Source organism: Ambystoma mexicanum, chromosome 4q (assembly GCF_040938575.1).
Source record: "Ambystoma mexicanum isolate Mex_15411 chromosome 4q, UKY_AmexF1_1, whole genome shotgun sequence".
Taxonomy (NCBI): Eukaryota; Metazoa; Chordata; class Amphibia; order Caudata; family Ambystomatidae; genus Ambystoma; species Ambystoma mexicanum.
Window position 1 is genome coordinate 1270078399 of NC_090928.1, and position 27532 is coordinate 1270105930.

Here is a 27532-nt window from a genome sequence, read left to right on the forward strand (position 1 = left end):
TAGGTCTTTAGTTCGGGTATGGTTACATACCCTACAGTTCTAAAGGTTGAGAAGGTCTGTCCAAGGTTTCTCCCACTGCAAAGGAAAAGCCAAAGTTTAAGTACATACTACTGAACCCGTTCTTCACAACACTTCACAACAGGTGGCTCCCTGGTAACACTTGTGTATCCCAATCCTTCACCTTTCACCTACCTTCCCAGCAAAACGCCTCTCTGCAATAGAATGCACACACCAATTGTGTGAGCAGATTGCACAGTTCAGAGTATAGCCAAACTCCAGGAAAGAGTCCTAGAATTCCCTGCCTGTCACTGGTAAGGTTGTAGAAGCAGCAACATTTTAAAAAGCACATACACAATCAATGTTTAGCACAGTCCACCTTTAATGACAGCTACAGCAGCTCATTACAATAAAGGGAAAACTGCAAATACAATAAAGAAAAGTGAGCGCTGACCTGCGGCAAATGATAGATGATCACAACTAATGAGATTATAAATATTCTGGGGGAGAATTCCAGGCAGGTACAGTGAGGGGGGGGGGGAGAGAGAGAGAGAGAGAGAGAGAGAGACCACAGGGCTACATTGCACATGCTCATGGGAGATGCGACCACCCGAAATGGATGCTGGTGAAACAAAGCCATAGAAGAGGAGAATGTAGAGGGAGTCCGACCTTGAGGAACGGAACACTTGTTACGCAGGAGTGCAAAGGTTTAAGGCAATGGGCGAGAGGCGAGAGACCTGGGTAGTTCTTGTAGTAGACGTGCAACTTATGGCAGCAGGGGAGCCCTTGGCCTGTGGAGGTGAAGCACCAGTTCTATGTATGAGCGAGTCAACAAGGAATCTTTAGTAGTAAGTGCACATGCTTCCATCTTATTTACCCAATATCAGGAAAGCGGATTGGTTCTCGGAGAATCTACCTACAGCATGCATCAGTTATCAGTTTAAGTTCAATTCAACTGATATCATCGCTGGTTGGGGTGCTTTCTATTCATCTACTTGGGTCTCTTGGTCCTGTATCATAATTGCTATTACTTTAATCCTGTTAACTCATGCTTTCCTTGAAAGTGACTGATCTGGGCAGCACTGAACAAATGAGAGCAGAAAAGGTGGATCAGTTCACTTTGCGCAGTCAGAGATGGCTGAAGAGACTGAATTCAAGCCCTCATGCATGGGTCGTCCATAGGGATATTCCATCTAGGGATTCCCCTGAATATAACAGACCGTGGAGCGACAGTGCTTCCAAAGCCCCAAGAGCTGCTCGGCTAAAGTATTCTTGAAGATTAAGGGCAGGAAGCTTATGATTTGGAGCAGCAAGCAGATCTACTCTGTGGGGGCGCATACAGAACATCTCTATCACTTCTCTCCATATGTTTGGCTTAAGGACCACCAGGTGGCTAGTGGAATAGAAGAGGTTGGGTTGCCTATTGCATGTAGGGCAGAGCAGTTCGGATCAAGCTTTTGGGTAAGGCAGATATCTAATGTAGCATTGTAAAACTGGTGAAAAAGTATATTTTATTCTGCCTTGGCACAAGGCACGCAAATCTGTTGTGTACCTTTTGAAGATGTGTGGGCTGCCTAGTGGCGATTCACAGCAGGTGCTTGGAGGGCAAGGAACAGGATGGCATCTCAATAGTTCCTTATTCCTTAAAGGATAAAAAAGCCTCCTGGGTGGACACGCTTATTGTCGACCCCCCGACTTTTGATGGCAATTGTAAAGGTGACCGAGCGGTTGAGGAGTGAAGAGAGGCGGACAGCACAAGGGAAAGTGGAGCATGAAGCAGTGTCTTAGAAGAAACCATCGGAGAGCGTTGTACAATTTTCTGGTGGCCATTCTCGTCAAGCAGGACAGTGGTTTTAATACCTTCATGTAACATTTTATAGAATGCAAAATGTGTATTTAATCTCTTACACAATGCACATCTCAAGGTGCATCATTGATAAATGTGATGCAATGCCCCACTGATACGTACCGTTGTTTTATTTTTACACATCTCAAAACTCTTTTTCAATACTAACAAGACAGGAATTTGGTTGGGGGGGGGGGGGGGTTTGTGGCGTCTAAGGAATGTTCGGTCCATGTTACCGCTGCTGTAGGTTTTAAGTCTTTGTACAGAATGCAGTGAGCAGGCCATCTTGTCACAGATATCTCCTATTGCAGACACCTACAGTCAGGAGTGAGAAGGAATGTGAGTGAGCATGCAGACCCATCACCCCTATTTCACATGAGTTGTTCCACTGATGGTGACGATGTAGGGATGCCTGCATAACTACAGTCACTAAAAAGAGGACTCCAAACGTTAGCTCTTCAAGATGGGAACGCCTCCATGAAAAAGCGATGGGCAGTACAACATTTTGTTCTCTCGTGTGTTCTCTCGTGTGTTCTATCTCTCTCTCTCTCTCTCTCCGAACACAGAAACACACCTCAATATAATGTTATATATCAACACCAATTCCTACATTTGTTTTGGGCAATATTGGTCTGAGCATTGCGGACATAGCTTAAATATTGTCTACGCATATAAAAAAAGCAACACTAATCCTGCAGTAATGCACAGATTCTCAGTAAAAGCACAGAAATCAGGCGACAGCATGTTCAGTAGGCAGACCAGGCAGAACAGGCTCACTTTCACTTTGGCTGCCATCAGAAGACGCTCCTCTGTCTAACAAATTCCACTACAACTGTCCATCCACACACAGTCCAACACCACATCCAGCGAGTGTCTGAATGAAGCCAGGCTGTTTCCTACACACAGAGAGCACGTCCTGTCCAGATGTAGGGCCCAGCCTGTCGTGACAGAAGGCGCTACCTATTCTATTAGAAACAACCCCTAGTCCTGACAAAGCCAACAAGCCAGTGGCTTCAATTGTGTTTATGAGTGTAGGGCTTACATGTTTAGCCATCCCTTACTTGAAAACTAAAAAACAGATGTGCAGAGATTTCGTGCCCCTTATGATAATCGCTAGTGCCTCCCGTATTTTTATAAACTGGAGGGACACATCAATTTTTCTTTTGAACTTGGCAACACTGGGCGGCGGAGTGATGATTCTGCTGCAGCCAATGTTCAGAGCACATAGATGTGGACAAGCTCCTGCAGGTTGCAGTCCATGAAAGCTGCTTACAACTCTCTGCTCCTCCAAGCATGCTGGCCACTAAATAACTTGGCTTCAACGTATTTAACTTCAACTGCATGGCACTTCTGAGATTTTGGACTGCTTCCCCGGGTAGTTGTAGGCCTCCCTGCCCCATTTCTCTACCTTCCGACTCCTATATGCTATAGCATATCTTAAATTAAAGACAATACTTTTATAAACAGAATGCATAGAAAAGAGGCCAGATGGTGTAGCACAGGCTTGAATATATCAACAAATGTTTGTGAAAATGACTAGGGATATCGTGATAACGGAAACCTCTGCTCCTCTGGTCATGGCAGCACATATGATAGGGAGGGGCAGGCAGGGTGACTCTAGTCCTCCTTTGTTGGGTGGGTATTCATTTGTATGAATTAATTATGTGATAGTGACCGCGGCAGAGCGTAAACATTCCATTGCCGTGGCCCCAGTCTACATTGCGGTACTCCCCTGTTATTATGTGGGTTCAGAAGGAGGTGGCGCCTAGAAAGCACACATTACATCTGAGGGCAATCCACACTTCTCCAGTGCTGCAGGTGTGTCAGAGGAAACACTGATGTACAGCCGGTCTGGAAGCACATATGTTCCCCTTTCTCACTACTTGCCTAAGCCTTAGAAGACCAAAAAACTATTAAATTACCTAAGAGACAGTAACAAGTGGAAATCTGAATCACAGAAATATTGATCGAGGGGAAAAAGCTTCAGGGATCTTTTGTAAACAAACACCAAAAGCCCATGCACTACTGATCATGCCTCCTACTGGAGGCTAGAACCCACAAACTTTCCTCCAAACAAAGTGGGGAACCTATAAGCTTCTGATCATACTAGCCACAGAAGACTAGAACTCATGAATCCCAGAACACAACATTTTCCTTAGAGTGAAGGCTACTTCAATTCCCAGTCTAGGTCTAACCACAGACCAAAATGTCTCACCAAGACAATTCTAATCCCAAATGCACCTGGCCTTGCCGTCCAAGAACCCTGTAAACAACTTCTATCAAAGTGTTGAGCCAGGATCCACTGGTTGCAGATAACTCCTCATCCCAACAGGTGAGACTAGAATCCTTTAACTATGGATTATGTACCCCATTTAAGATTAGACACCACAGATCCCTGAACACACCAGGACTATTATAGCTGGCCTCATCACCGTGCCCCTCCCCCAGTCAGGTTCCCCCAGAGATTTCTGGTTAGAAAGAGGGTCTGGGTGTTCAAAGACGCAGGGGGTGTATCGTTTACTGAGGCTGTTGTATGGATTTGGGTTAGTTCCTTACCTTAACCATTATTTATAGAAATCTAGTGTGATCCCAGCCCAAGATGGAGATTGTGACATGCAGCACTGATTGGCTGACTAGTACCTGTGAGGAGGTTTGGAATCTTGCAAAGTATTCTAAACTGCCTTTCATTCAGAATACCACCAGAGAAGGTCAGAGCAGTTAGAGCTCCATTAAGATTACAGAAGAAAACCAGAGAACAAATTCAAAGGTTGTGTCCAGATCAAGCAGAGAGCAAACAAGAAGACTAAAACATTCTCAGCAACAAAAGAGACAAGTGATTAAACAGTTTGAGCAGATGAGAAAGTGCACTTTGGACTAAAAGTAACTTGAGAAACCTAATGTACATTTAATTGCCCTATGAAATGTTGTAGGGCCGTTTGCTGAAAGATTCAAGTAAAATATTTGACTGTAAAAGTGAAGTTCCGTTCGAAAAGAAAGTTCTATTTAATGGAATGCGCAAGCAAAAACAACATTATGTGATGTGCGTGAGAATGTCTGAATTAACTATGCGTGCGTGTAACCAGCTAACCTTAGTGCGTGGGTGAATCAACATTCAGGAATAGACTAATCACTTTAAAATCTTGCAACGCCTTTCCAATGTAAATGGTTTTAAAAGAAGTTTCCGTTTCCAAGGGCCTTTGAAACAAGGACCTTATTACACGCGTGTGTCGGGCACTAGATTCCGGAAGAGACACGCTGGGGTATTTCAATGCGTCGTCGTAGCGCAGAGAATTACACAAGGCTGTGCATCTTCAGAAGAAAAGTCGCACAAAGCCTTATATAGTGTGGTGCATCTAAGGAAGTTGCCAATCACCAGTAAGAGGAGCGCAGGTGCACGAGGTATCAAGAAAAGGGTTTCAGCATAGTTTTTTTCGTTATTTTGGAGTCAAAGGCAAAGTCCTTCAGTCAGCTGGTTAAAGCTGGTCAAATTTGCAAATATTAATAAGCAAAGAAAGCAAGATCAGACTTTCAGCATTTAAACCAAGAAAAGGAGTAAAGGTACATTGAGGAAGATTTTTATTTATACAAATCCACTTCACTTCGTTTGAAGAACAGCAGATTTAAATCAACTGTTCAAGGTTGTTTAAAAGCCTTTCAGCAATTAAGCAAAGGCAATAGATGGCTGTGATAGTTCAAGATGGGGCATTTTTAATAGTCATCTTGAATAAGATTGGGTGTAACATAATAACTATTGTGTGTTTCATTTATAGGTCAGATGTTCAGTTACTCACCAGGAAAGATTCAGAATCACAAGGGCAACTAGCAGGACTAGATTATTTTATCCACTTCCTCTTTCCCCTTGGGTTTGCCTGCCTGGCAATTTCTTACTTGCGGATTGTTTGGTGAGCAAGCCAAGGTTGTCTGGAGGGTTCATCATCTGCTCCTGCAGGAATGAAGAGCTGGGAACTGACAACCGCCAAATGCGAACCTGAGGCCTTTGCACCACACCTTCTCCTGAAGAGCAGGGCCTAGAAACCATGGCATGGATTTGTGACAACTCCTCCCCACCCCCCAAGTAAATGAGACAAACCCATGATACCATAATGAAACATTCAATGAAAAGTAAACAATCCATACACTCTACATCACATTTGCACCCTAAGGCAAGAACCGGACTGTGCCCGCCCCAAAACCCATTGTCTAGCTCTCAGTCTTGAGATGAGAATATGACCTCAGTACTTTACTCCCCCCACATAGGACCCATCAACTGCTAATCACAAATCTGCCCAAGTCTAAAATCCATACAATGATGACCACATATCTCCCATCCTTAACTTCTACACCTAGAGGTGGGACTCATGGTTTCAAACCATTTTTCACCATAAGACTATCCATTGAGGAATTCAGACCTCAACCCTTCTACAACAAATGATACACCATTTCCCTAGACGCAAAGGCCAAAAGGGATTGATTCCCAGCCATTGACTCTGGTCTTAACTCACCTTTTAGCAGAGGCTAGAACCATGAGTTCCTGATCACACATATGACCCAAGACTGACTAGAACATGGGAAATTTGAACTCTACCTGTTCAACAATACTATACCATAGGTATTGCAGGCCACAACTCTTCCCGGGAAGCAAAGTCAACACCCAATTGCTTCTCTGCCCATGCCACTATCTTGATTGATTCAACTAGGTGTTTGCTTGCTCAATAGATAATACTACAGCATTTACATTCTGGACCAGCCTGCACCCGGTATCTGAGAGACTAGAACCAGTGATCGACTTGAACTCCTGTAGTTCAGACTGTGCATCTTCATTTAAAGATGGCACTAGAATCTATGGTCTCTTATTATGCATCGTATTTAAGACTAGAACTCATGGCTTCAAGCTTGGATGTCCTTTCAAGAGTTAAGATCGCATAACACCAACTCTTAAGACTATAGTTTATGGAACAGGCCATCTCCCCTAATAGAGAAGGCTAAAGCACACACATTTCTTCATTGCATATCATACTCAAGTGTCAAGTTTAAGAGATGAGACTGGAATCCAGGACCTTAGTATCTCATCTACTAAAAACTAGAATGCACAGATTCCAGATCCAATGCCCTCTAACAGCTGTAACTAGAAATCCAGGATTGCAGAGGATGCCTGTAACCGGAGAGACTGGAACCTATGAAACACAGACCACAACTCTTCAAGAACCGAGCCTAGCGCCTATGACTTCAGAGCAACCATCTGTGCACAACCACGGGTTTACATCTCCCATCTTGAACTATTGTGATAACTAGAACCTAGAAAATCCAGCCCACACCTTCTATCCAACAGCTGATAATGAATGTCATGAAATCCTGACCAGATCTCCTTCCCAAGAGTTCAACCTTCAGTCCCTAACCCTTGGCCCCACACTTCCACTCTAACTGAAGAGACTAGTAACCACAGATTGTGAAACACACCACCTCTTTAAGAGAAGAGAGAAGAAGCCATGGACTCCCGACCCCAGCCATGTCTCCCACTGGAAGGGCACAGAATACAACACTCACCTTATCCGTAAAAGCCAAGATAAGTCACTTATGGACACCCAACGACTTCTAAGGGGTCCTAAGAGCATGTTCCCTCACAAGTGCCGAGAGTGGACCTCATGCCCTTCTGATCCCTACTTTTTCCTTACAGCAGATCCTCAGACCATGCATACTTGAGACAAGGGCCGGTTGATTCTTGACCATGCCACTCCACCCTAAAGTAGAGAAAAGATGCATACAAAGAATACATTTTTGTTTTAAGTCTGGAATCCTCAGATTCATGACTGCACCTCCTTTCTCAGATAAGAACCCTCGATTTCCAAACCACACCACCGACCTAACATCTGAGCCTGCAACAGATGGATACTGGATTATGCCTCTGCTCTTAACTCCCTCCACTCCTACCCCCACCTTTTTACAAAGCCTAGCAACTTACAAGCTCTTGATCACACATCTGATCCAAGACCAGAGTGCAGGAATTGGGAGCAGACCTCCACTCCAACAGCTGCGCCCTTACACATGAGATTAGAACCTATGGATTCCTGGTGCTACCTCCTCCCTAAAGCCAAAGAGACTGGACCCCATGATATGATATGATAGGTTATTTATAACACGCTTAATACCCAGAGGGTTCCAAGCGCGGACTCGGGGATCGAACCTGTGTTTCTCCGTGTCGTCCTGCTTCCAAGGTGAGCTTGTTGCCCCTGAGCTATCCACCCTTGCCCCATGGATTCCCGATCATGCCTCTCCTCTAAAAGACTGGGCTAGAGCACATGATCTCTTGATCATACATCATACGCAAGTATACATTTCAGAAAATGGCTCCTTCCAAAGAGTAGAACACACTGCTTCCTTGACTCTCCCTGTAAATCATCACCCCAATGTATAGCAGAGACTAGCCTAAACAAAGCAGCTCAACATCAGGATAAAACCTATGGATTCTGGCACACAACTCCTTCCCTTATAGCAGACGAGACATCACATGCAAGTCTATAGTCCATAGATAGTTACAAGAGCAAATCTCGAATATTAGAAACATGTGTAGCTGGAGTGCACACCTCCATCCTAAGAGGAAGAAGTAGACAATATGGAGCCAGGAACACAACTGAGTAGAGATCATGCAGTGGTTCTTCACAGTTCATCCTCAAAAGCTGAACTCGAACATATAAAGGAATTCATAAGAGAACACACTCTAAAGTCTCATATTAGATCACACGGATTTTTAGAGGACAGCCACTCTGAAAGAGAATCTAGCCCCCATGGACTGCAAATATGTGCTAGATTCAATGTATACCTGGCAAGGCAGGTCTCCAAGTCTACTAACACCAGTAACCATAGAAGTTGCCCTTTAATATCTTAGATCCATGACTGAATGAAGACAGCTACAGTGGCGGATAAGAGGGTCAGTGAGGTTTAGCGAAAGGGGCTGGAGGACTGCAATGGTACAAGAAATGGGACGCTTTGGACACATGCATTGGATAGAAACCCAGGTTTGTAATTTTCAAATGAAAAAGGCCAGTGTAGGAGATGGAAACAAATGCCTCAATACAGAGTATGGGAATTTACAGGCGTGCCTCAGCAAGGACATACAAAATTAGGAAGCTTGCATAGTATGTGGGGGCAGGGGGGTTGGAAGAGCTATCCGAGTATAAGCAGGATGAAGGAACATGCACCCGCACAAAGGCATACATATCTGTCTGATAGAGTGCAACTCAACACTCTTCCAAGCAAGGGTGGTGTATGCACATACCCAGGTGCAGTGATAAGACAAAGGCAGGGACGAGAAAACGGTTTCTCCCAGTATTGGGTCTGCAAGGCGTGTACAGTCAAGGGGTTAGAGACTATTTCTGGTGTGCAGTCAGACAGAGTTAAGAGTCTTACTTTAGCACATACGTTTCAAAGCTTTGTACATTACATAGTCAATTACAAAGGAGAGAAAGTCTTAGTCCAATACCGGAAGAGATGCAAAGGCGTGTCCCACAAAGGCAGTGGTGAAGGGTAGCCCCACTGAATTGTTCAGGGAAAATGGAGTAGTAGCATGAACACGTACAGGAGTGGAAATGCGTTAAAAGGTTACCCTCCTGCCCCTCACTGCCTTGCTAAAATCATCAACTAGGAAAACACTGAAAGACTGCATGCTCAGCACTGGTCCTGCTAGTGCCCGTCTCCTCCTGCGCTTGGCAAGGGAAATTATGGTAGGCAGAGAATGCCCTTGTAGATTCAGCTTCTGAACTGCATTTCTTCACAGTCCAATATTTAAAGTTCCCTTAGAATGGAGGATTCATCAAACTAAAACAGTGTTCTTGGGCAAAGGATGAAGTTCGACACAATGATCAGACTCTGCTCTTCCTCTGAAAAGGAGCACATTTTCCAGCAGCGACACAAGCCAGCGCTCCTCACTCGATGTCCTGTTCTTGGGTGGAAAGCAGGGTTCTGGTTGGCACGTCAGAGCTGGTGTAGAACATTTGAGGAGCGCAGGAGAGTTCTTGTAGAGGCAAGCAGGAGCGATGGTAAGAAGGCCAACTTAAAGAAGTCAGTGGAGAAGGCAGAGCGGACACCTCCTGGTTTTTGGAGACGGGGCAGAGAGGATTTTCCCAGGAGGCATTTAAGCCTAAATCACAGAGATGAGAAAAAAACAAAAATACCTTACAGAGCCATGGCCAAACAATGCACACATCATACACACAGTGCACACGGCAATGCAGAGAAGGAGAACACAAAACACAGAGTAGGGGCACCATGGGATAGACAGAACACAGAAATATTTTACATATGTTAAGAAAGGGTTGAATTATTTGGTGATGGGTGGGGTTTCAAGTGGTGCGAATGACAATGTGTTGGATGCATGTGTGCAGGACAAGGAATGTATGCTGGTGCACACAATGGGGTTTGGCTTGAACTTGAAGCACAAAGCGTGGATGTTTTTTAGAGGGACCGGAGATGGGTACTTGTGTAAATGATACGAGCCATAATCAGTTGTGCAGAATGGGGGATGGTTACTGCTTCAAAAACACGTGTGCCTCCCATGTGTGCATGTATGAAGAGGGAGGCATGGAAGCTGGCAAGTCACGCTCGAGCTTGTGTCAAGAATGACTGCAGAATCCTTATGTGAATGATGATGGTATATGTCGAGGAAGAATCAAGGGGTGGTTGGGTGTGGGGTGGGAGCTGAGTTTGAAGCTGGTGTGAAGGACAAAGGAGGGCCCACTCTGAAGGACAAAGGGGGGAGACTCGACTGTGTGAACGATGCCTGGGGCATGTTGGAGTGAAGGATGAGGGTTTGTCGCTGAGGTGGGGAAGCAGGTGGGGAGGGGGTCTGCTGCTGTGAGGGCTGCAAGATGGTGTGAAGTACAAGAGTTAGATACTTGTGTCGAGCTCAACTATTGCGCATTTGGAAGCAGAAAAACAGGTATAGAGCGAGAAGATTAACAGCGAAAGAGAGACACACAATATTTAAAATGAGTGCAAGAGAAACCAAGCAAACTGAATGGAAGAGAAACTTAATAAAGTAAATAATGTGCTCTTACCTGTCATATTAGACCTCAGAGTAATACTGGCTAAATAGGGTGCAGACAAACCAGTGGCTCATTATAGTACAAATAATGTCTAAGGGAGCCAGTTAGTAACTGAGTGTCGTTGCTCTGTGGTTCTTTATCCTTAGTGACTGCCACCATCTGAATACTCCCGCCTAAGAGCACACTGTCGTGTCATGCTGGGAAAGCTCATGCCCCATGTGCCCGGCCAATGTGGAAAGCAAAGTGTCTCTGATCTCTCTTGCACAGGATAAGCTTCTGGAGACGGTCTCCCATGCGAGTTGCCCATGTAAACAAAATGTCACTTACCTTTTGCTTAAATCTGTCTATCGCCGCAACATAATCCTTGAGTTACTATGGCGGTGTTGTCCTGACAGTCTACTCCCAGCGCTTGCGTCTCAGGGGAGTGCATCCCGAAATGGACCCGCACTTAGCGCAGTTTGGCACATGTGCCTTTGCCATAAACAGGCTAAGCAGTAACTGTGCGGGTCAGTGGAAAAGAAAAACTTACCGGACAACCCGCACAGCACAGTTGGGCATGAGTCGCAAAGGAATAGCTGAATTTAGGCTCACCTCAGTGCAGCTGCAGCAGTTGGCTCCATCCCATCTGCTGCAAGGAAACTGTTGGGCAGGGCGTGCAGGGAACGTACAATGTGGGTCTGTGACTGACGCACCTGTGTAGGTACCCAAGCAAAAAACCTGGTTATGCCACTATACAACAGGCTCCAGTCCCGTTCCCATTCTGTGGCACGTCCCCAACAGTATGGGAAAAGAGGATGGGACAGAACAAGTTCCTGACCTGTACCTCCTGTTCTCCAGTATTGGTATCCTTCATGGATTCACATGCACATGAATATTCTCAGTCGTCAGGCTGGGAATCCTCAGTAATATTAAAGCAGTTTACCTTTAAATGTTTAAACTGCATGTCACTTTAGTGCTCCAGTCAGTCACTTTGGGTCATAATGCCCAAGACAATAAAGCAGGTTCCCCTTAGCTCCACCCCTGGTGGTCATCTTCAGATTTGGCCGAGCACATTACATGGAAGAATTAGCCAAAAAAGAACCAGAGAGGGCTACGAGGGAGGGTTGCATGTGAATCCATGTATGATACCAATGCTGGAGAATGGGGGTTACAGGTAAGGAACTTGTTCCTTCTACAGCATTGGCTCTTTCATGGATTCACATGCTTATGAATAGATTTTACAGCAGTACACAACCAACATGGGTGGAGGCACAGCTCAACAGAAGCAAAGAAACTCATCTCTGGAAAGCTCACCTCATGCAAACAGGTTGCGAAGCACTGCTTGGCAGACTCTGGACTCCTCCCTGGAATCCCTATTGACACAGTAGAACTTTGTGAAGGTATGGCCAGACCTCCACATGGCTGCCCTGCAGATGTCGAGCAGGGGGACACCGGACAAGAATGCTGTAGTAGAGGCCCCGGGTCTTGTCGAGTGTGCTCTTGATCTTCCTGGCAGGGCCGGTTGGCCAGACGATGGCAGAGGGAAATGCATGCCGACAGCCACCTCGCAAAGGAAGACTTTGAAAGTGCAGCACCCTTGCCAACAGGTCCGAAGCCACAAAACAGTTGAGACAACTTTTGTAACTCCCCTGTACGATCCACATAAAACCTGAGGGCTTTGGCGACAGCGAAGACCAAGGAGAGCCAAAGAATACTGCTAAGATCAAGAGTTCATTAAGCGAGAATACAGAAGGGACCTTCAGCATGAAGGAAGGGTTTGTACGCAGAACTAGAATGGTGAAAGCTCAACTAGGGCGGTTTGCAGGAGAGGGCTTGCTGCTCACCTACTCCTCTGGTTGAAATCATTGCGACGAGTAATGCTGTCCTCCAGGAGAGGAATTCAGGGAGACTGTAGAGACCCGAAGGGAGGGCCCATTAGCTTTGAGAGGACCATACTGAGTTCTGAAGCTGGAGCAGGTGGACAAAACAGGGACAAAATGCAAAACGGTCCCTTGAGGAATTTTTTCAGCAAGCTTTGCGACCAGAGAGAAACCGTACCTGTGGCACGCGTGTATCGTCAGACAGCTGCTGAATGCACCTGGAAGGAAGAGTGTGCTAGCCCAGCTTCTGCCAACAACAGGAGGCACAGTAAGACTGTTGCCCCTTGAATGTATAACGGATTCAGTTGCAGAGTTGCACACCATATGGTAAAGCGTTTCCATTTTCTTTTGTAGCGGTACAACAGTGAGGTTGGTCTTGCCCTGGCTAGGATCCTCCTGCATTCTGGGGGGTAGCAGAATGCTTCTAAACTCGAAGGCTGCAGGAGCCAGGCCATCAAGTTGAGGGATGCTGGATCCTGGTGCAGAACCGCCAGCCGTCTCTGAAAAGTATGTCTGGGAGTGCGGCCAATCTGATGAATGGAGCCACTGACAAGTGAAGCAGGTCCAAGTACCAAATTTGCCACCACCAGGCTGGGGCCACCAGGATCATAGTACAGGGGGTCTGTTTGAGTGTACAAAGAACTCGAGGAAGTAGATAGATCGGAAGAAAAACGCAAAGGAACAGCACTTCCCATTGGAATGATAACGCGTCCTGTATGCTCTGCTGTTGGTGAAACCGACTGGAAAACTGATTGCTTTTCTAGTTGGTCGCTGTATCGAACAGGTCGATTTCCGGCTGTACCCATTTGGGGAAGAGCCGGAGAACTTGGCTCAGGTGAAGTTCATATTTGTGACAGGACGCAAAAACCCTGCCGAGAGAATCTGCAATGGTGTTGTGCATCCCCTGCTGATGGAAAGGAATCAGGAATATGTTGTGCGTGACTGCTCATTCCCACAGCGCTTGCGTATCCCTCGACAGAATAAGAGCGGTCTCACCCTGTTGACGGATATAAAATATGGTAGTGGTGTTGTCCATGAAGATGAGAACCACCTTGTTGTGTAGCTGCAGCTTGAAGGATTTTAGAGGAGCCCGGCAGAAAGATCGTTTGAGGAGAAGCTGGTCTTCCCAGGACCCTGATAGTTGTTGCCAACGGGCATCTAGGAACCCCTGCAGGGGCCTGATCTGGAGCCTGCAGTGCAGGATTAATGGGATCCAAGATGACATCCCAGGAGGGACTTTAGGGAGCGTACTGATGCGACTGGTAGTCTGGAAAGTTGTTGGACGTTGTGAAGTATTATCTTCACCCTCTCCTCTAAAGGTGTGGTCACACGCTTGAGGGTGTTGAGTCATGAGCTAAGAATAGCGGGTCTTGAGTAGGATGCAAGTTCACCGACAACCCCAGGGATATCAGACATGGTATGGTATGGTATCCTTAGTTTGTACGGTGAGTAAAGTATCACATATCTAGTATAGGTCTCCATCCTCCTGACTTCTTCCTTACCAGAAAGTATCTGGAGTAAACTCTGAATCCCTGGAGGTACGATGGTACGGACTTGATAGCTCCCTTTTACAGTAGGGACTACACTTCTTGAAGGAGTAAGGCTTGATGTTTCTCTGCCTTTGGGATGGGTGGGGAAATCCTCGCCAGGATAAGGATAGTGAGGCTCTTATCCAACCTTTTGAGTTCATAAAATGGCATCTTTTGAAAAACCTTCACAAAGTTGTCCGCCTCACATTTCTGACCCCACACAGGATGCAAGCTCTTGCTGGCAACATCCATCCTTTGGCCCCTGTCTGAAGCATGAAAGGTGTACATTTCATTGGGTCTGCTATGTTTCGTACCTTAAATACTGCACCACACCAGCTCCTCAGTATTCTTAAAGCACCAAGTCTTGCCTGGGCATTGGCTTATTGTGCCCCCACATTGGGTATCCGGACAGGAGTCTGCTGAGGATGGGAGGCTGCAGATGGTAAAGTCATGTTTTGTGGTAGCTCGAGAGCATGCAGTCCCAGTTAAGACCTTAGGTCAGGTTGGACAAAAGTATATTCTAACCGGTTATGTTTGGCATCGACTGGACTGTCCAAGTGTGACACTTTCCAAGAAATATGTAACTGAAAGCAAGTATTGTTTGGCTGGGCGATGATTGAAGTGTGTTGGCTTTTTGCCTGGGATTACCTTTAAATATTTCCCATGGACAAACTCAGAATCGTAATAATGGCACTGCCTATCCAAGAGGTGGAGTGTTAACCCACTCAAGAGTAGATTGCGGTAAAAGTGAATGTAGGTGTAGAACAGAAGGCTGGAAGGGCAGATGCAATCAGACTGAACTGCCATCATATGCGTATGCGTTTGTGTGATTAGAGATTTGAGCTGGATTCTGCAGCTCATTCTCCTAACACTCCACTGTTTGTGGTAACAGATTGTCAAGCCATAGAGTCGTCAGAGATTCTGCCCGAATGCGGTTATGTACTGAGAGGACAAAACACAGTGCAGCAGAAGTTAAAGCCTGACCAGCAGCTCAGTGAGTTAAGGAACCCAGTGCAGGATCTTTTCAATTACAGAGTTGAGCAAACAAATTCCATCAATGTCATTTTAGGCTGATACACATTCACGGTCTTGTACTTCTCTATAGTTGTCAATCGAGGAACAGATGGAAACAGCAGCCCCCTAGCAGAGTAGCAAAAACCATCTGGGCAACACCAGACGGCCCCAATGTCAAAAACTGACGTTTAAGACAGCATCATTCATACTGACACAAGGGGCAGTATCAGACCAGTCATGTGCTTCTCCACTACACGCCAGTCAATGGACTACTGGTGAAGTGTTCTAGTGTCAGAAATACTCTGGGCTTTTCCATCTTAGCATGTAGCTTTACTCGATTGCTACACTAGAGAGCTGTGGAATTATTCTATAAGCCAAGGAACATTGGTCAGCACTCCTCCTAAAGGCCAAAGGCAGTCCCGGCTACTTCATTGTTGTCTGGGACACTGAGGCCAGGGGCATGAGTGTCTGCACCGGGGTGCGTGGTAAATGAAGTCAGAGGGGAGAGAAACCCCACTAAAACAATGGACCATTCTACATAAATAAAGTCACAGTGTGGCAGATTTCCCCAGCCTCATTTAAGACAACCGCCTGGATAGGAGGAGTGGTGCTTTGGAAGGACTTGGCTGAAAGAACAGGAGCTAGGGCCCAGGTCTCTACAGGCGAGGACTTGGAGATTTTCGCCTCAGAGACGTAATCACATCCTGGATCCTTTCCTTCGAATCCTGGACTAAAGACAGGGAGTTGTCCCCTGTTCTGAATGGCCACAGCCCACTGAGGTGTGGGGGGGAAGGGAAATGGCATCTATGAAAGCCCAACAGATGGCAGTTCAATAAGAGAAATCCAGGTCATCAGTGCAATCCACAGGAGTCATACCAGGTCCGTTATTTGTATGGAAGGGTTGAGCTGGCAACATTTCAAGCAGCAATGCCCCCATCATGACCTTCTGCTAGAAAAATGAATGCACCACACGGAGCGCAGACATTGGTACTAGGCACACATTTAGCCCGGCGCGCATCTTGCCACCTGTAAATAGGAAGGAACACAGTAATTGGAGTCCAAGGACAAAGTATGAAAGGAGCCCAGTTGTGGACACAATCACAGGCTGGATTAGCTTTTCTTAGTAGTGCTGAGACTCCACAAACTATACAGGAAGGGAATAGTTTCACATGCTTAGAATATTCCCTGTCGTCAGGCTGGGAATCCCCGGTACATTATATAGACCCTTTCCCGTAGGAAAACTTTTTCGACGCTTATGCGTCCTATCCACCTCGTTTTGTATCATGCCTGCCCGTACCGTCAGGACGTCATGATATAAATACCGGCCCCGCCCCCGCGCTCCCTCAGATTTCGGCCCCCAAAGTAGTGGGGGAACCGGTTTGCATGTTCAGGGGAGGCAGGAGGGCGCATGTGAATCCATGAAAGATACCAATGCTGGAGAAATGGAGTTACAGGTAAGAAACTATTCCCTTCTCCAGCATTGGATCTTTCATGGATTCACATGCTTAGACTAGATTACATAGCAGTACCACCCCCAAAGAGGAGGCGTGCATGCAAACCCATATACTTTCTTCGCAAAGCCCGTTCCCTATGATCATGTATACATTAGAAAACGTTAACATAGGAAAACGAACCACATACAGTCCTAAATACCACAGGATGCAACCCCTCAGCCGGGGCTTACCTTATTGGAATAGGTGTCGGAGCACCGCCTGTCCCATCCGGGTATCTTCGGCATGTTGCTGCGACAGGCAGTAATGGCGGGTAAAGGTGTGTGTAGCCGCCCAGGTAGCCGCCATGCAGATGTCCCCCAGAGGGACTCCGGCCCACAGTGCCGTCGACGATGCCGCTGCTCTAGTTGAATGAGCTCTTGGCCGTCGTAGAAGAGGTTTCCCTGCCTTGGAATGGCAGTACGAAATGGTAGATGACACCCATCTTGACAGTCCTTGCTTTGAAATGGCTTTTCCTCTAGCACCCAAACCATAGGCCACGAACAGTTGTCTCGTTTCTCTAAACGGTTGCGTACGATGAAGATAAAACTTGAGAGCCCTTTTTACATCCAATGTGTGCAACATGCGCTCCGCTCCCGAGCATGGCTCCGGAAAAAACGTAGGCAACACAATAGAGGAGTGTTTATGGAACACCGAAGGAGCTTTTGGTATGAACTGTGGGTTAGTGGCTAGGACTACCTTGTTCTTGAAAAATCTTAAGTATGGAGGGTCTACCATAAGAGCCTGAACTTCTGAAATACGTCGGGCTGAGGTGATGGCCACCAGGAAGGCCAATTTCCACGACAAAAACTTTAGAGACGATGATGACATTGGCTCAAAAGGAGGCTTCATAAGAGACGTTAAGACCAGATTGAGGCTCCACTCCGGCGGAAATTTCCTCTCTGGAGGGAAACTCCGAAAGAGGCCTTTAAGGAAGTGCTTAATCAGGCGGTCGCTGAACAATGGTGCCGAATGCCGTTGACGAGTAAACCTGGAAATGGCTGCTAGGTGTACTTTTATTGACGATACCGACAGGCCCTTTTGAGCTAAGAACAGCAAGTATGGAAGGAGCTGTTCCGGCTTAATCGATTGCGGGGCCAAACCTGGTTGATCCTCGCACCATTGACAGAAACTTCTCCATTTGTACGCGTATGAGGCGTTTGTGGAAGGTGCTCTTGCCGCTTGCAGGATACGCCGACAGTCCTCCGGAATCGTTAGCCGACCAAATTCGGCGAAGTCAGGAGCCAGGCCGTCAACTTGAGGCTGTCCGGGTCGTGATGCCAAACGACACCCTCCTGTCGAGACAGAAGGTCGGGGGTCTTCTGGAATCTGATCGGTTCCGCCACTGCTAAGTGTAGCAGGTCTGAAAACCACACCTGTCTGGCCCAGTACGGGGCCACCAGAATTACCCGACATGGGTACCTGAGGATCCATTGCAACGTCCTCCGGACAAGGGGAAATGGAGGGAATGCCTACAGGAATTTGTTAGTCCATGGGAAGGAGAACGCATCCCCCAGCGAGCCCTGCTGAGGCCATCTGCTTGCGTACTGATGGCATTTCCTGTTGTCCTTCGTCGCAAACAAGTCTATGGAAGGGTGTCCCCATTTCTTGAATACTCGTTGTAGTTGTTGGTCGTTCAGCACCCATTCGTGAACTTCGTTCATTTCTCTGCTGAGGGCATCGGCTTCCACGTTTCTCACTCCTGGCAGGTGGAACGCCAAGATTTGCATGTTGTGTTGCAGGGCCCAATGCCAGATTTTCTGGGCCTCCGTCGATAGGGACCTGGAACGTGTCCCTCCTTGTTTCCTCAAGTAGAACATCGTAGTGGTGTTGTCCGTCATGACACGCACCACCGAGTCCCTCAGTTGGGGAAGAAAAGATGTCAGAGCCCATCGCACTGCTCTCAGTTCTAGCAGGTTGATATGCAGGGAGGACTCCTCCAACAACCACTGGCCTTGTACCTGTAACGTATCCAGATGAGCTCCCCATCCGCTCAGCGATGCATCCGTCACCACCGTCTTTTGGAACTCCGGTTCCAGTAGAGGCATTCCTTTCGTTAGATGAGTAGACACTCTCCACCAGCAGAGTGCTTGAACTAGTTGTTCGTCGACGACCAGTCTGTCGGACCAGCGACCTCGGCTCTGCGCCCAACGGTCCGCTAGAAATTCCTGGCAAGGTCTCATAAACAGACGGCAGTTGTTTATCAACGGAATGCAGGACGACATGGTCCCTAGCAGGGACATGTACTTGCGCACTGAAACCTTGGTACCTCCTCTCCATTCCGACGCCTTGCTTTGAAGTTTCTGAATTCTTTCGCTGGATGGTCTCACCAGGCTTGTGTGTGTATGAAACTCCGCTCCTAGAAAGACCAAGGTCCTCGAAGGCTCTACGGAGGACTTGTTGAAGTTTATTGCGAAGCCCAGTTCCTGTAAGAGGGACATTGTGGCCCTTAGACTGTCTCGTGTTTGTTCCCTGGACGAACCTCTGACCAGCCAGTCGTCTAGATATGGATAGACATGGTGACCATCCTTCCTTAAATGGGCCGCTATAGGAGCCAAGCACTTGGTGAACGTCCTGGGGGAGGACTTGAGCCGGAACGGGAGGACCTTGAACTGAAAATGCTTTCTCCCGACGACGAACCTTAAATATCTCCTGTGTCGTGGGCGTATTGGGATGTGAAAATAAGCATCTTGAAGGTCTAGTGACGATAGATAATCCATGGGTTGCACCGACCTGATAACCTCTTGGAGCTTTAGCATTTTGAATTTTAGGCTCTTTAGCCACTTGTTGAGTACCCTCAGGTCGAGAATGGGCCTCCATTTGCCGTTTGGCTTCTTGACAACGAAGAACCGGGAATAAACTCCTTGTCCTTCCTGTGCCACAGGAACTCTCTCTACCGCCCCTTTTCGCAACATAAGCGCCGCCTCTTGTCGTAGGATTCGGAGGTGGGGCTGTGTCGAGAATACAGGCGGAAGACGCGGAGGCTTGTCTTTGAATTGTAGCGCATGACCCATGCGAATCGTGTCTAGAACCCATCGATCTGTGGTGATGCATTTCCATCGGTCGAAGTGATGAGAGACTCGACCCCCCAGGACGTTCCGAAGGCCGTCATTGGTTGCTGGTTTGCTTGTTCTTCGTCGACGACGGACCCGAGCCTCGCCGCCTGGAGGCTTGATAGTCCCTGTTTCTACGTGCCGACTGGGACGCTCGTCTGAACTCTTGTGAAGAGTACGAGGGCCTGTTAAATCCACGGTCCCTCGAAGCTCCAAAGCGGGAGTTTCCAGAAGCACCCCTAAAGGGGCGAAAAGAGCGAAAGTTTCTACCCGTTTGAAGGGCGCCGAGGGACCTAGCAGTATCCGTGTCTTCTTTCATCCCCTTCAACGCTTCATCAACCTTTTCGCCAAACAGGTGTTCCCCTTCACATGGCATGTCAAGGACTTTGTACTGGACTTCAGGACGGAAAGTAGTACATTTGAGCCACGCTTGTCGACGAAGCACTACTCCATGGTTGATTTGTTTGAAGCCAGACTCTGCTAGGTCAACTGCGATATTAATTGCGTGGTTCGATGCCTCCTCGCCATCCCTCACCAGTAACATAGCTGCTTTCCGGTGTTCGTCTGGCAGGTGTTCTAGGATAGGGGCCAGTTTGTGCCACATTTCTCTATCATATCGTGACACGATCGCTAAGGAATTGGCTGCTCTTACTGTCGTCGCTCCGACCGAGAGTACCTTTTTTCCAAAGGCGGCCTGCCTCCTAGCCTCGCTTTCCGGTGGCGTTGAACATTTTTGCTGTACCCTGGCCTTCCTAGCCGCTGCCGCCGACACCACCGAGTCAGACAGAGGCTGTGATGTTAGACATTTTGGAGTGGACTCCGGAGCTTTAAACTTTTTCTCAATCCGTCCCTTTATAGCTGGCTCCGAGAACGGATGGCGCATCGTCTTGAGACCTTCTTGCCACACGTGGTCCAGAATTGGGATGGCAAATACCGATTTTCTCCTTTGACCCATATGGTCAAAAAGGAAACAGTCTTTCTTCTGCTCCTCAGGAATCAAGCCGAACTCGGAACAAGCTTTTCCCATCATTGCATGGAAGGCTCCCACATCATCCGGGGGAGATGGCTGTGTCTGGCTCCTCGTAGACTCTACCTCTACATCCGAACTCCATGTTGGGTCCCTCGACGGTGACAGGGAGATGTCTGACCCTGGGTCACCCAGTATAGAGTCGGACTCCGACAATGCACCCTCCTCCTGAGCTCGAGGACGATCTTTTACCGCCTTGGGAGCCGATGGGTGTTTAGTCGTCGAGCGAGCCGTACAAGTTTGCTCGTCGACGGAAGGTACAGAAAAAAGTGACGATGACGTCCCAGGTTGAGGGATCTGCGTATCCAGCCGCTGCAGGAGCTTCTGAAGAGTATTAAGCACATCCAGAGACAGAGCCGTCTGGGGGGTCAGTAACGTGGATGATATAGGTACCATACCCCCACTCACACTCGTCGTCGTCGCCGAAGTGGAAGGCCGTAAGCCTAAATCCGATGGCTGCAGAACCGTGTCACCTTCACGTTCCGCCGAGCAGGCCGTGTCTGGCTGCAGTAAGACCTCAGGGGGGATCGGGTCATAGACCTCTGGCAGCCAAGCCATAGACTGAGTATCCGTTGACGAAGGAATCCCAACCGCTGCTGCCTGAACGGTAATAGGCATCGTCAATGACACCGGGGTCGACGAGCAAGTCATCGTCGTCGAGCCCTTAGACTTCGTCGCCGATTTCGATGCCGACTTCCCGGCTGAAGCATCTCGACTCATGGAAGACCTGGGACGGTCCCCTGAGGAGGATTTTGACAGCGCTTGCCTCTCCGTCTTAGATGATGAGGAGGAGGAGGGCTTTTTATGTGATGAGGAAGATCCAGCGTGCTTCCCCTTATGCTTGTCCTCAGTGCGAATTTCCGCTGGCCGTACCTTTTTCGATGGAGGCTCCGACTTGCTCCTGGAGGCCGTGGAGCCAACTTCCGAAGCCGGGTAGGCACCTGCTCCGTCATTAAGCCAGTCGACCAGCCTTCTTTTACGGTCCTTAAGGGTTTTTTGGGAGAAACCCTGGCATATCTCACATGTATCCGCCGTGTGGTGCGGGTGGAGACAGTAGATACAGTCCATGTGGCCATCTCCTTCATAAACTTTTTTGAGGCCACATGTTGCACAAGGGCGAAATAACGCTTTTCCAGACATAATTCACCAGAATTTGAACGTCGCCGAAGCGAAAACAGAAAAAACAACCTAGTTTCCACTAGTAGTAATCACGAGGATCCCACTACTTTGAAAGACGGTTGAAATCTGAGGGAGCGCGGGGGCGGGGCCGGTATTTGTATAATGACGTCCTGACTGTACGGGCAGGCATGATACAAAACGAGGTGGATAGGACGCATAAGCGTCGAAAAAGTTTTCCTACGGGAAAGGGTCTATATAATGTACCGGGGATTCCCAGCCTGACGACGGGGAATATTCTAAGCATGTGAATCCATGAAAGATCCAATGCTGGAGAAACAATTATACTTGAAGGAGGAGGCTCCAGACATGACAAAAAGAGGGGGGCTGCGGGGGATGTCTTTGCATGCAACGTTTGCATGAGATGGGGGCAGAAGGGTGGTACGGTAGGGTGTGCAGTCATACAATCGGAAAAAAATTTCGAAAGTCAAAAAAATCGAAAACAACGTAGAAAATAAAAAAGTCGAATAATTTCTTTTTATTTATATTTCTTTTTTGGCTCTCGCATGTAAAAACAAAGGTAAAAACGAAATTTAAAAAAGGGGGAAACCCTCCATTTCGAATAAAAGGTGTCATAAAAAAGAAATTCGACTTTTTTTCCCATTTTTTTGGGATTTTTTGACTTTCGACTTTTTTGTTTTCGATTTTTTGACTATAAACCGTACGGTAGCACTCCAGGTTATTTACAGGCTATTGTTCAGTTCTAGCAGAGGAAAGGAATATTCAGATGATGGGAATCTGTGGACAGAACGACCAAGGACAAGGACACACATGGAAAAAGAATGTCAAAATGAGGGAGTGACCCAGCAATTGAGGAGAGCAAGATAACGAGATAAAGATGAAAGAGGTGAGAAAGAGAAATAAGAGCAGCAGGCAGTTGGAAAGTGGGAGAAAGACACAAGAGGCATGGGAGAATGATTCCAGGAAGGAAGGATGATCTGGAAAATGATGGAAAGACTTGTTTCTAAGATAGGGTGTCAGTGTGCGGGACAGGGAAGAGATGGCAGGCATATTGGAGAAGGAAATGGCAACTAAGAGCTTAAAAAGATAAAATGCAGGTAATAGCACAAATAGAAACTCTAGGGGCTTACAGGGAGACAGGAGAAGGCCAGAAAAGAGGATGGAATGCAAGAGTACTGGGAGGATAAAGAGGAAGACGTGATGGAGAGATTGATAAGCTGAGAGAAAGGAGGAAGACCTAATGGACTGAATGAGATGGAAGAACTGAGACACATGATCAACGAGAGGATAGAGTTAAGTAATGGAAGAGCTTTCGCTTCTGGAAAGGAGAAAGTGTCGGAAGGGATCCTGGCAGAGGAGAGTGGCATCAGGAGAATCATGCTCAGGATGGGGAGCAAAAGTGAAAAATGAAGTAAGAGCGAGAGAAGAGATTAAATGAACAACAGAGACATGGAAGGACAGTGCATGAGAACGATCAAGAGCACAAGCAAGCCAGAAGGTCAATTAAAGGCAAACACAGAAAGCCAGTAAGAGAAGAAAAGTGACTTGAAGAACAAATTACTTACACCTAATGTTCTTTCGACTGGATGTTCCTCTTACATATTCTTCATCTTTGATATCTTCCATCCAGCATTAGCTGCTTCAGAAACCGTTTTCTCGGTAGAGGGCGCCGTGCGTTGTCGACTCGATGCCCCTCGACTGCCTCCGTCCGCTCTCAAGCATGACGCCACTTACTGTATTACAGCACGCACTGCACCCGTAACTTCGGTTCATTTTCCTCTCTCAAAAGCGCAGAATGCCAAGGAACGACCCAATGTTGAAGGAGAGGAACGTGTAACATGCACATTTTCTTCAGAGGCAGGATGGGAGGGGCATTGAGAAACACCTGGTTGCAAAATCCAGTCGAAAGAACATTACCGGGTGCAAGTAATTTGTTCTTCAAATGGATTGTGTCGTCCGATAGCCTCCCAAAGCAATATGTTATTGGAGGTGGGAATAGAGAATTTCACTTTCATTAGCGCTGTGTAAAAAAGTCTTCCCAAACCTCGTCTCCTGACCCAATGCAGAGTCCAGGCAATAATATTTTGCAAAAGTGTGAAGAGAGGATCAGGATGCAGCATTACAAATGACCTGCATTGGAACGCCTCTCTGCAAAGCCGGTGATGTAGCCACCCCACTAATTGAGTGTGCTTGTAATCAAACCATGATGCCTTTACCCACTTGGTTGTAGCATTCCGATATGTAAACGATAATCCAGCGGGACAAGGTCTGCTTGGTTACAGCTAAACCTAGCTTTTGACCGACATACCCGACAAAGAGTTGGTCGTCTTGCCTAAACTTTGCCATTCTAGAGGTGTAAACGAGGCTGAAACCGAGGCTTTCCCTGAGGAGGCATCCAGGACCGCTCCAATGAATTGAAGCTTCTGATAAGGTATCATGTGGGACGTCTTGAAATTGAGGGAGAAGCCCAGTCTGTGGAGAGTGTGTCAAGTGATGCTGAGATGTTCCAGGACCTGTTCGGGGGAACGGGCCCTGATCAGCCAATCGTCCAGGTAGGGGTGGAAATGAATCCCTCCCCCTCTGTAGACTTGCTGCCACTACCGTCATTAACCTGGTGAAAACCCTTGTGCGAAGGTCAGCCCGAAAGGCAATACCCGAAACTGAAAATGAGAACTGACAATAACAAACCTCAGGTGCTTCCTGTGCCGGTGATGTATAGGCACATGAAAGTAAGCATCCGGAAGGTCCAATGATACCGTCCAATCCTGGAGCTGGAGGGCGCAGAGGATTCTAGAAAGAGGGACCATCTGGAGCCTGTCATTCCTGAGGAACTTGTTCAAGCATCTCAAGTCCAAAATGGGTCTCAATCCTCCATCCTTTGGAATAATAAAATAAGGGGTGTACCACCCCTAGTTCCTCTCCAACACATGCACTGGCTCTATGGCACTTTTCTCCAGCAGGATGGCAATCTCCTGCAGAAGGAGCGGATCAGGAACCTTGAGGGAATGGCTCCCTGATGGGCAATCGAGAGACCTTCTCAAGAAAGGGAGGCAGTAACTTTGGGCTACACATCGGAAGTAATGGCCCGCTGTGCTTCTAAATTCTGATTCCACCTGCCCCCCCACTAGCATCCTGTGGACCAACGTCTAATAGGTTTTGAAGTTGTTGTGTCGGCAGTTGATGGTAAGGCCGCTGTAGCTGTCGGAGTGGTTTTTACACCTAAACCTAGTCTACCGCAAGTAAATCCTCTCTGGCCCCTTTGAGTGTCCTGGCCCCTCACCCTTCTGAATGATGAGTAGTATCAAAAGGACTGGGTGAGGTGACAAGCCTTGTTGGTAGTTGGCGCTGGCAGTCCGTGGTTGTCCACTTTCTGTGCGGGTTGTATTCACGTATAACTGGTACCAGTTATACGGGAGTGAGCAGAGAATGTAGACATCAGTCAAAGGTTGTTTCTGTACATGCTTTTTAATGTACTCAAAAACATGTGACAAGTTCTGGCAATAATTGCCATAGGGGTGAAACAGGGAGCCGACGCGCGTTTCAACCATAGTCTTTGTCAAGGCCGACACAAGTTGACGACACTTCCTGGTTGACGATTTCGGACGGAGCAACTGAGTAAGGTTATCCAGCTTGCAGCAGACGCCTCAACAGGGTGGCCCTCGGACCTCTAAACCACTCATCTGGCATCCATGTCACCTAACTTGTGTCGGCCTTGACAAAGACTACAGTCAAAACGTGCGTCGGCTCCCTGTTTCACCCCTATGGCAATTATTGCCGGAACTTGTCACATGTTTTTGAGTACATTAAAAAGCATGTACAGAAACAAACTTTGACTGATGCGTCTACATTCTCTACTCACTCACGTATAACTGGTACCAGGACAAACCGCACAGAAAGTGGACAACCACGAACTGCCAGCGCCAACTACCGACAAGGCTTGTCACCTCGTCCAGTATGTAAACTCCCGAGTCCCTGGAGTTTGGTTCTCTGACAAACCATGTGCCAGGCTGCAGGCAACAATTTAATTCAAAACTAAAACGGTGCGCAGGGGACCGGTTTTCCCCAACCAAAACTCCACCCCTCCTGAAAACATAGTATCAAAAGGATTGAGGGGCTGGCCGTGACTGCTGCGACTGTCCAAGTGCCGCACCAAGCAACTTTGGAGCCGCCTTTGATGATTGGAGATTTTTTAAGTTATCATCAGCTTTGCTACCAAACAAGTGGGAGCCATCGAAGGGCATGTCTGAATGTCGAGCACAAATCCAGACTTACGCAGCCAAGCAGACCTGCGTGAAACAGAGCTAACTCCATTGCCCTGCGGACACGGTCAGCTGAATCAAGACAAGTTTAAAGTGACTCACAAATGGCCTCCTTAATGATGTTCATAAAACTATCTCTTCCTTCGCCTTCGGGGATGTGTTCAGCAGCCATAACATGCAGAAAAACTTGGCCAGAGTACAAGAAGCATTGAGAGATTTTAAAACCATGCTAGTAGCAGAAAAAACTCTTGGCGAAGCGGTCAAATCTCTTGTCATCTCTATCAGGCGGTCTAGTTGGATATGCAGCAGCCCTAGATGACGAAGTGGCAGTCTGGACTACCAAACTTTCAGGGGATGGATGTTTAGACAAAAAGACTGGATCCACACAAGAAGGCTTATACTTCCTTGTAAGATCTTTACTATCTGCCGGGTTAGAACCTGGAGCTTCCCAATTGGCGACTACTCTTTTCTCCAGAGCAGTATGAAAAAGATGGTATCTTTCTGAGGACCCTTATCCAAAATAGATCAGTTATGTTATCCTGTTCAAAGACTGGAGCAGGCCTTCCCAAACCTAGATATTCTATTAACCTGCTCAAAAGTGCCCTATAAGAGGCATGAGCAGAGGGCTCCAGAGTAGCAAACTACCTCAGGAGAGGTGTCAAGGCCATTGCATCCCGAGTCTACCAGATGTTGCATCTTTGGCACTTCTGAAATAAAGGCTTCAGGAATATTAGGTGTCCCATTTCCATATTGCAAGCCAAAGTCCTGGTTGGAAACCTCTTCCTCAAACATTTAGGACATTCACTTGAAAATGTCCATTCTCGGCTGAGGTTTGTAAACCTTCAATGGATCTGTCGATGACATTGGCGGCTTTGATGTCGAAGTACCCGACTCGAGACTCGTCGAAATGATCGAAGGATGAAGGCTAGGCCTCTCCTCCTCTCAAGTTAGCGAGTCTTTGAGGGTTTGACTGTTTTAGGCCCGAGCTCGAGGGAGCGCAAGCAGAAACCTCCATAGACACCTTTACAGCCTTAGGTAGCATGACAGGGTCTGAGCTCTTCCTCGGCTCTCTTGAAGGGGTGGAAGAAGTCACCTTCTCAAAAATGTTCATATTACAGAGGCGAAAATCCACCCACTTGGCTTTAGAAGCTGACTTACCTAGACAAGTGACCTTGTGAGGAATCTGAGGACGAAGAGCGCGATCTAGGACACCTCCTCTTGGCCTTCTTCTGGGAGGATGAAGACGAAGAGTGATACTCCTAGACCGTGAGCGCTTTTTAATG

The 27532-nt window shown here is 47.4% G+C and overlaps 1 protein-coding gene across 5 annotated transcripts in view; it reads right to left on the minus strand.

Annotated features, from left to right (window-relative positions):
* Positions 1 to 27532, minus strand: part of KLC4 (kinesin light chain 4) — a 620713-nt gene that overhangs the window by 106044 nt on the left and 487137 nt on the right. For 2 of the 5 annotated variants that reach the window (XM_069608888.1, XM_069608889.1), the window contains exon 14: positions 362 to 9977. The exons of the other annotated variants lie outside the window; for them this stretch is intronic. In XM_069608888.1, coding sequence (XP_069464989.1) covers positions 9972 to 9977 — 6 coding nt within the window. In that variant the 3' untranslated portion in view covers positions 362 to 9971. Of the gene's footprint in view, positions 1 to 361; positions 9978 to 27532 lie in introns of those variants that run through there. 5 annotated transcript variants of the gene reach the window in all.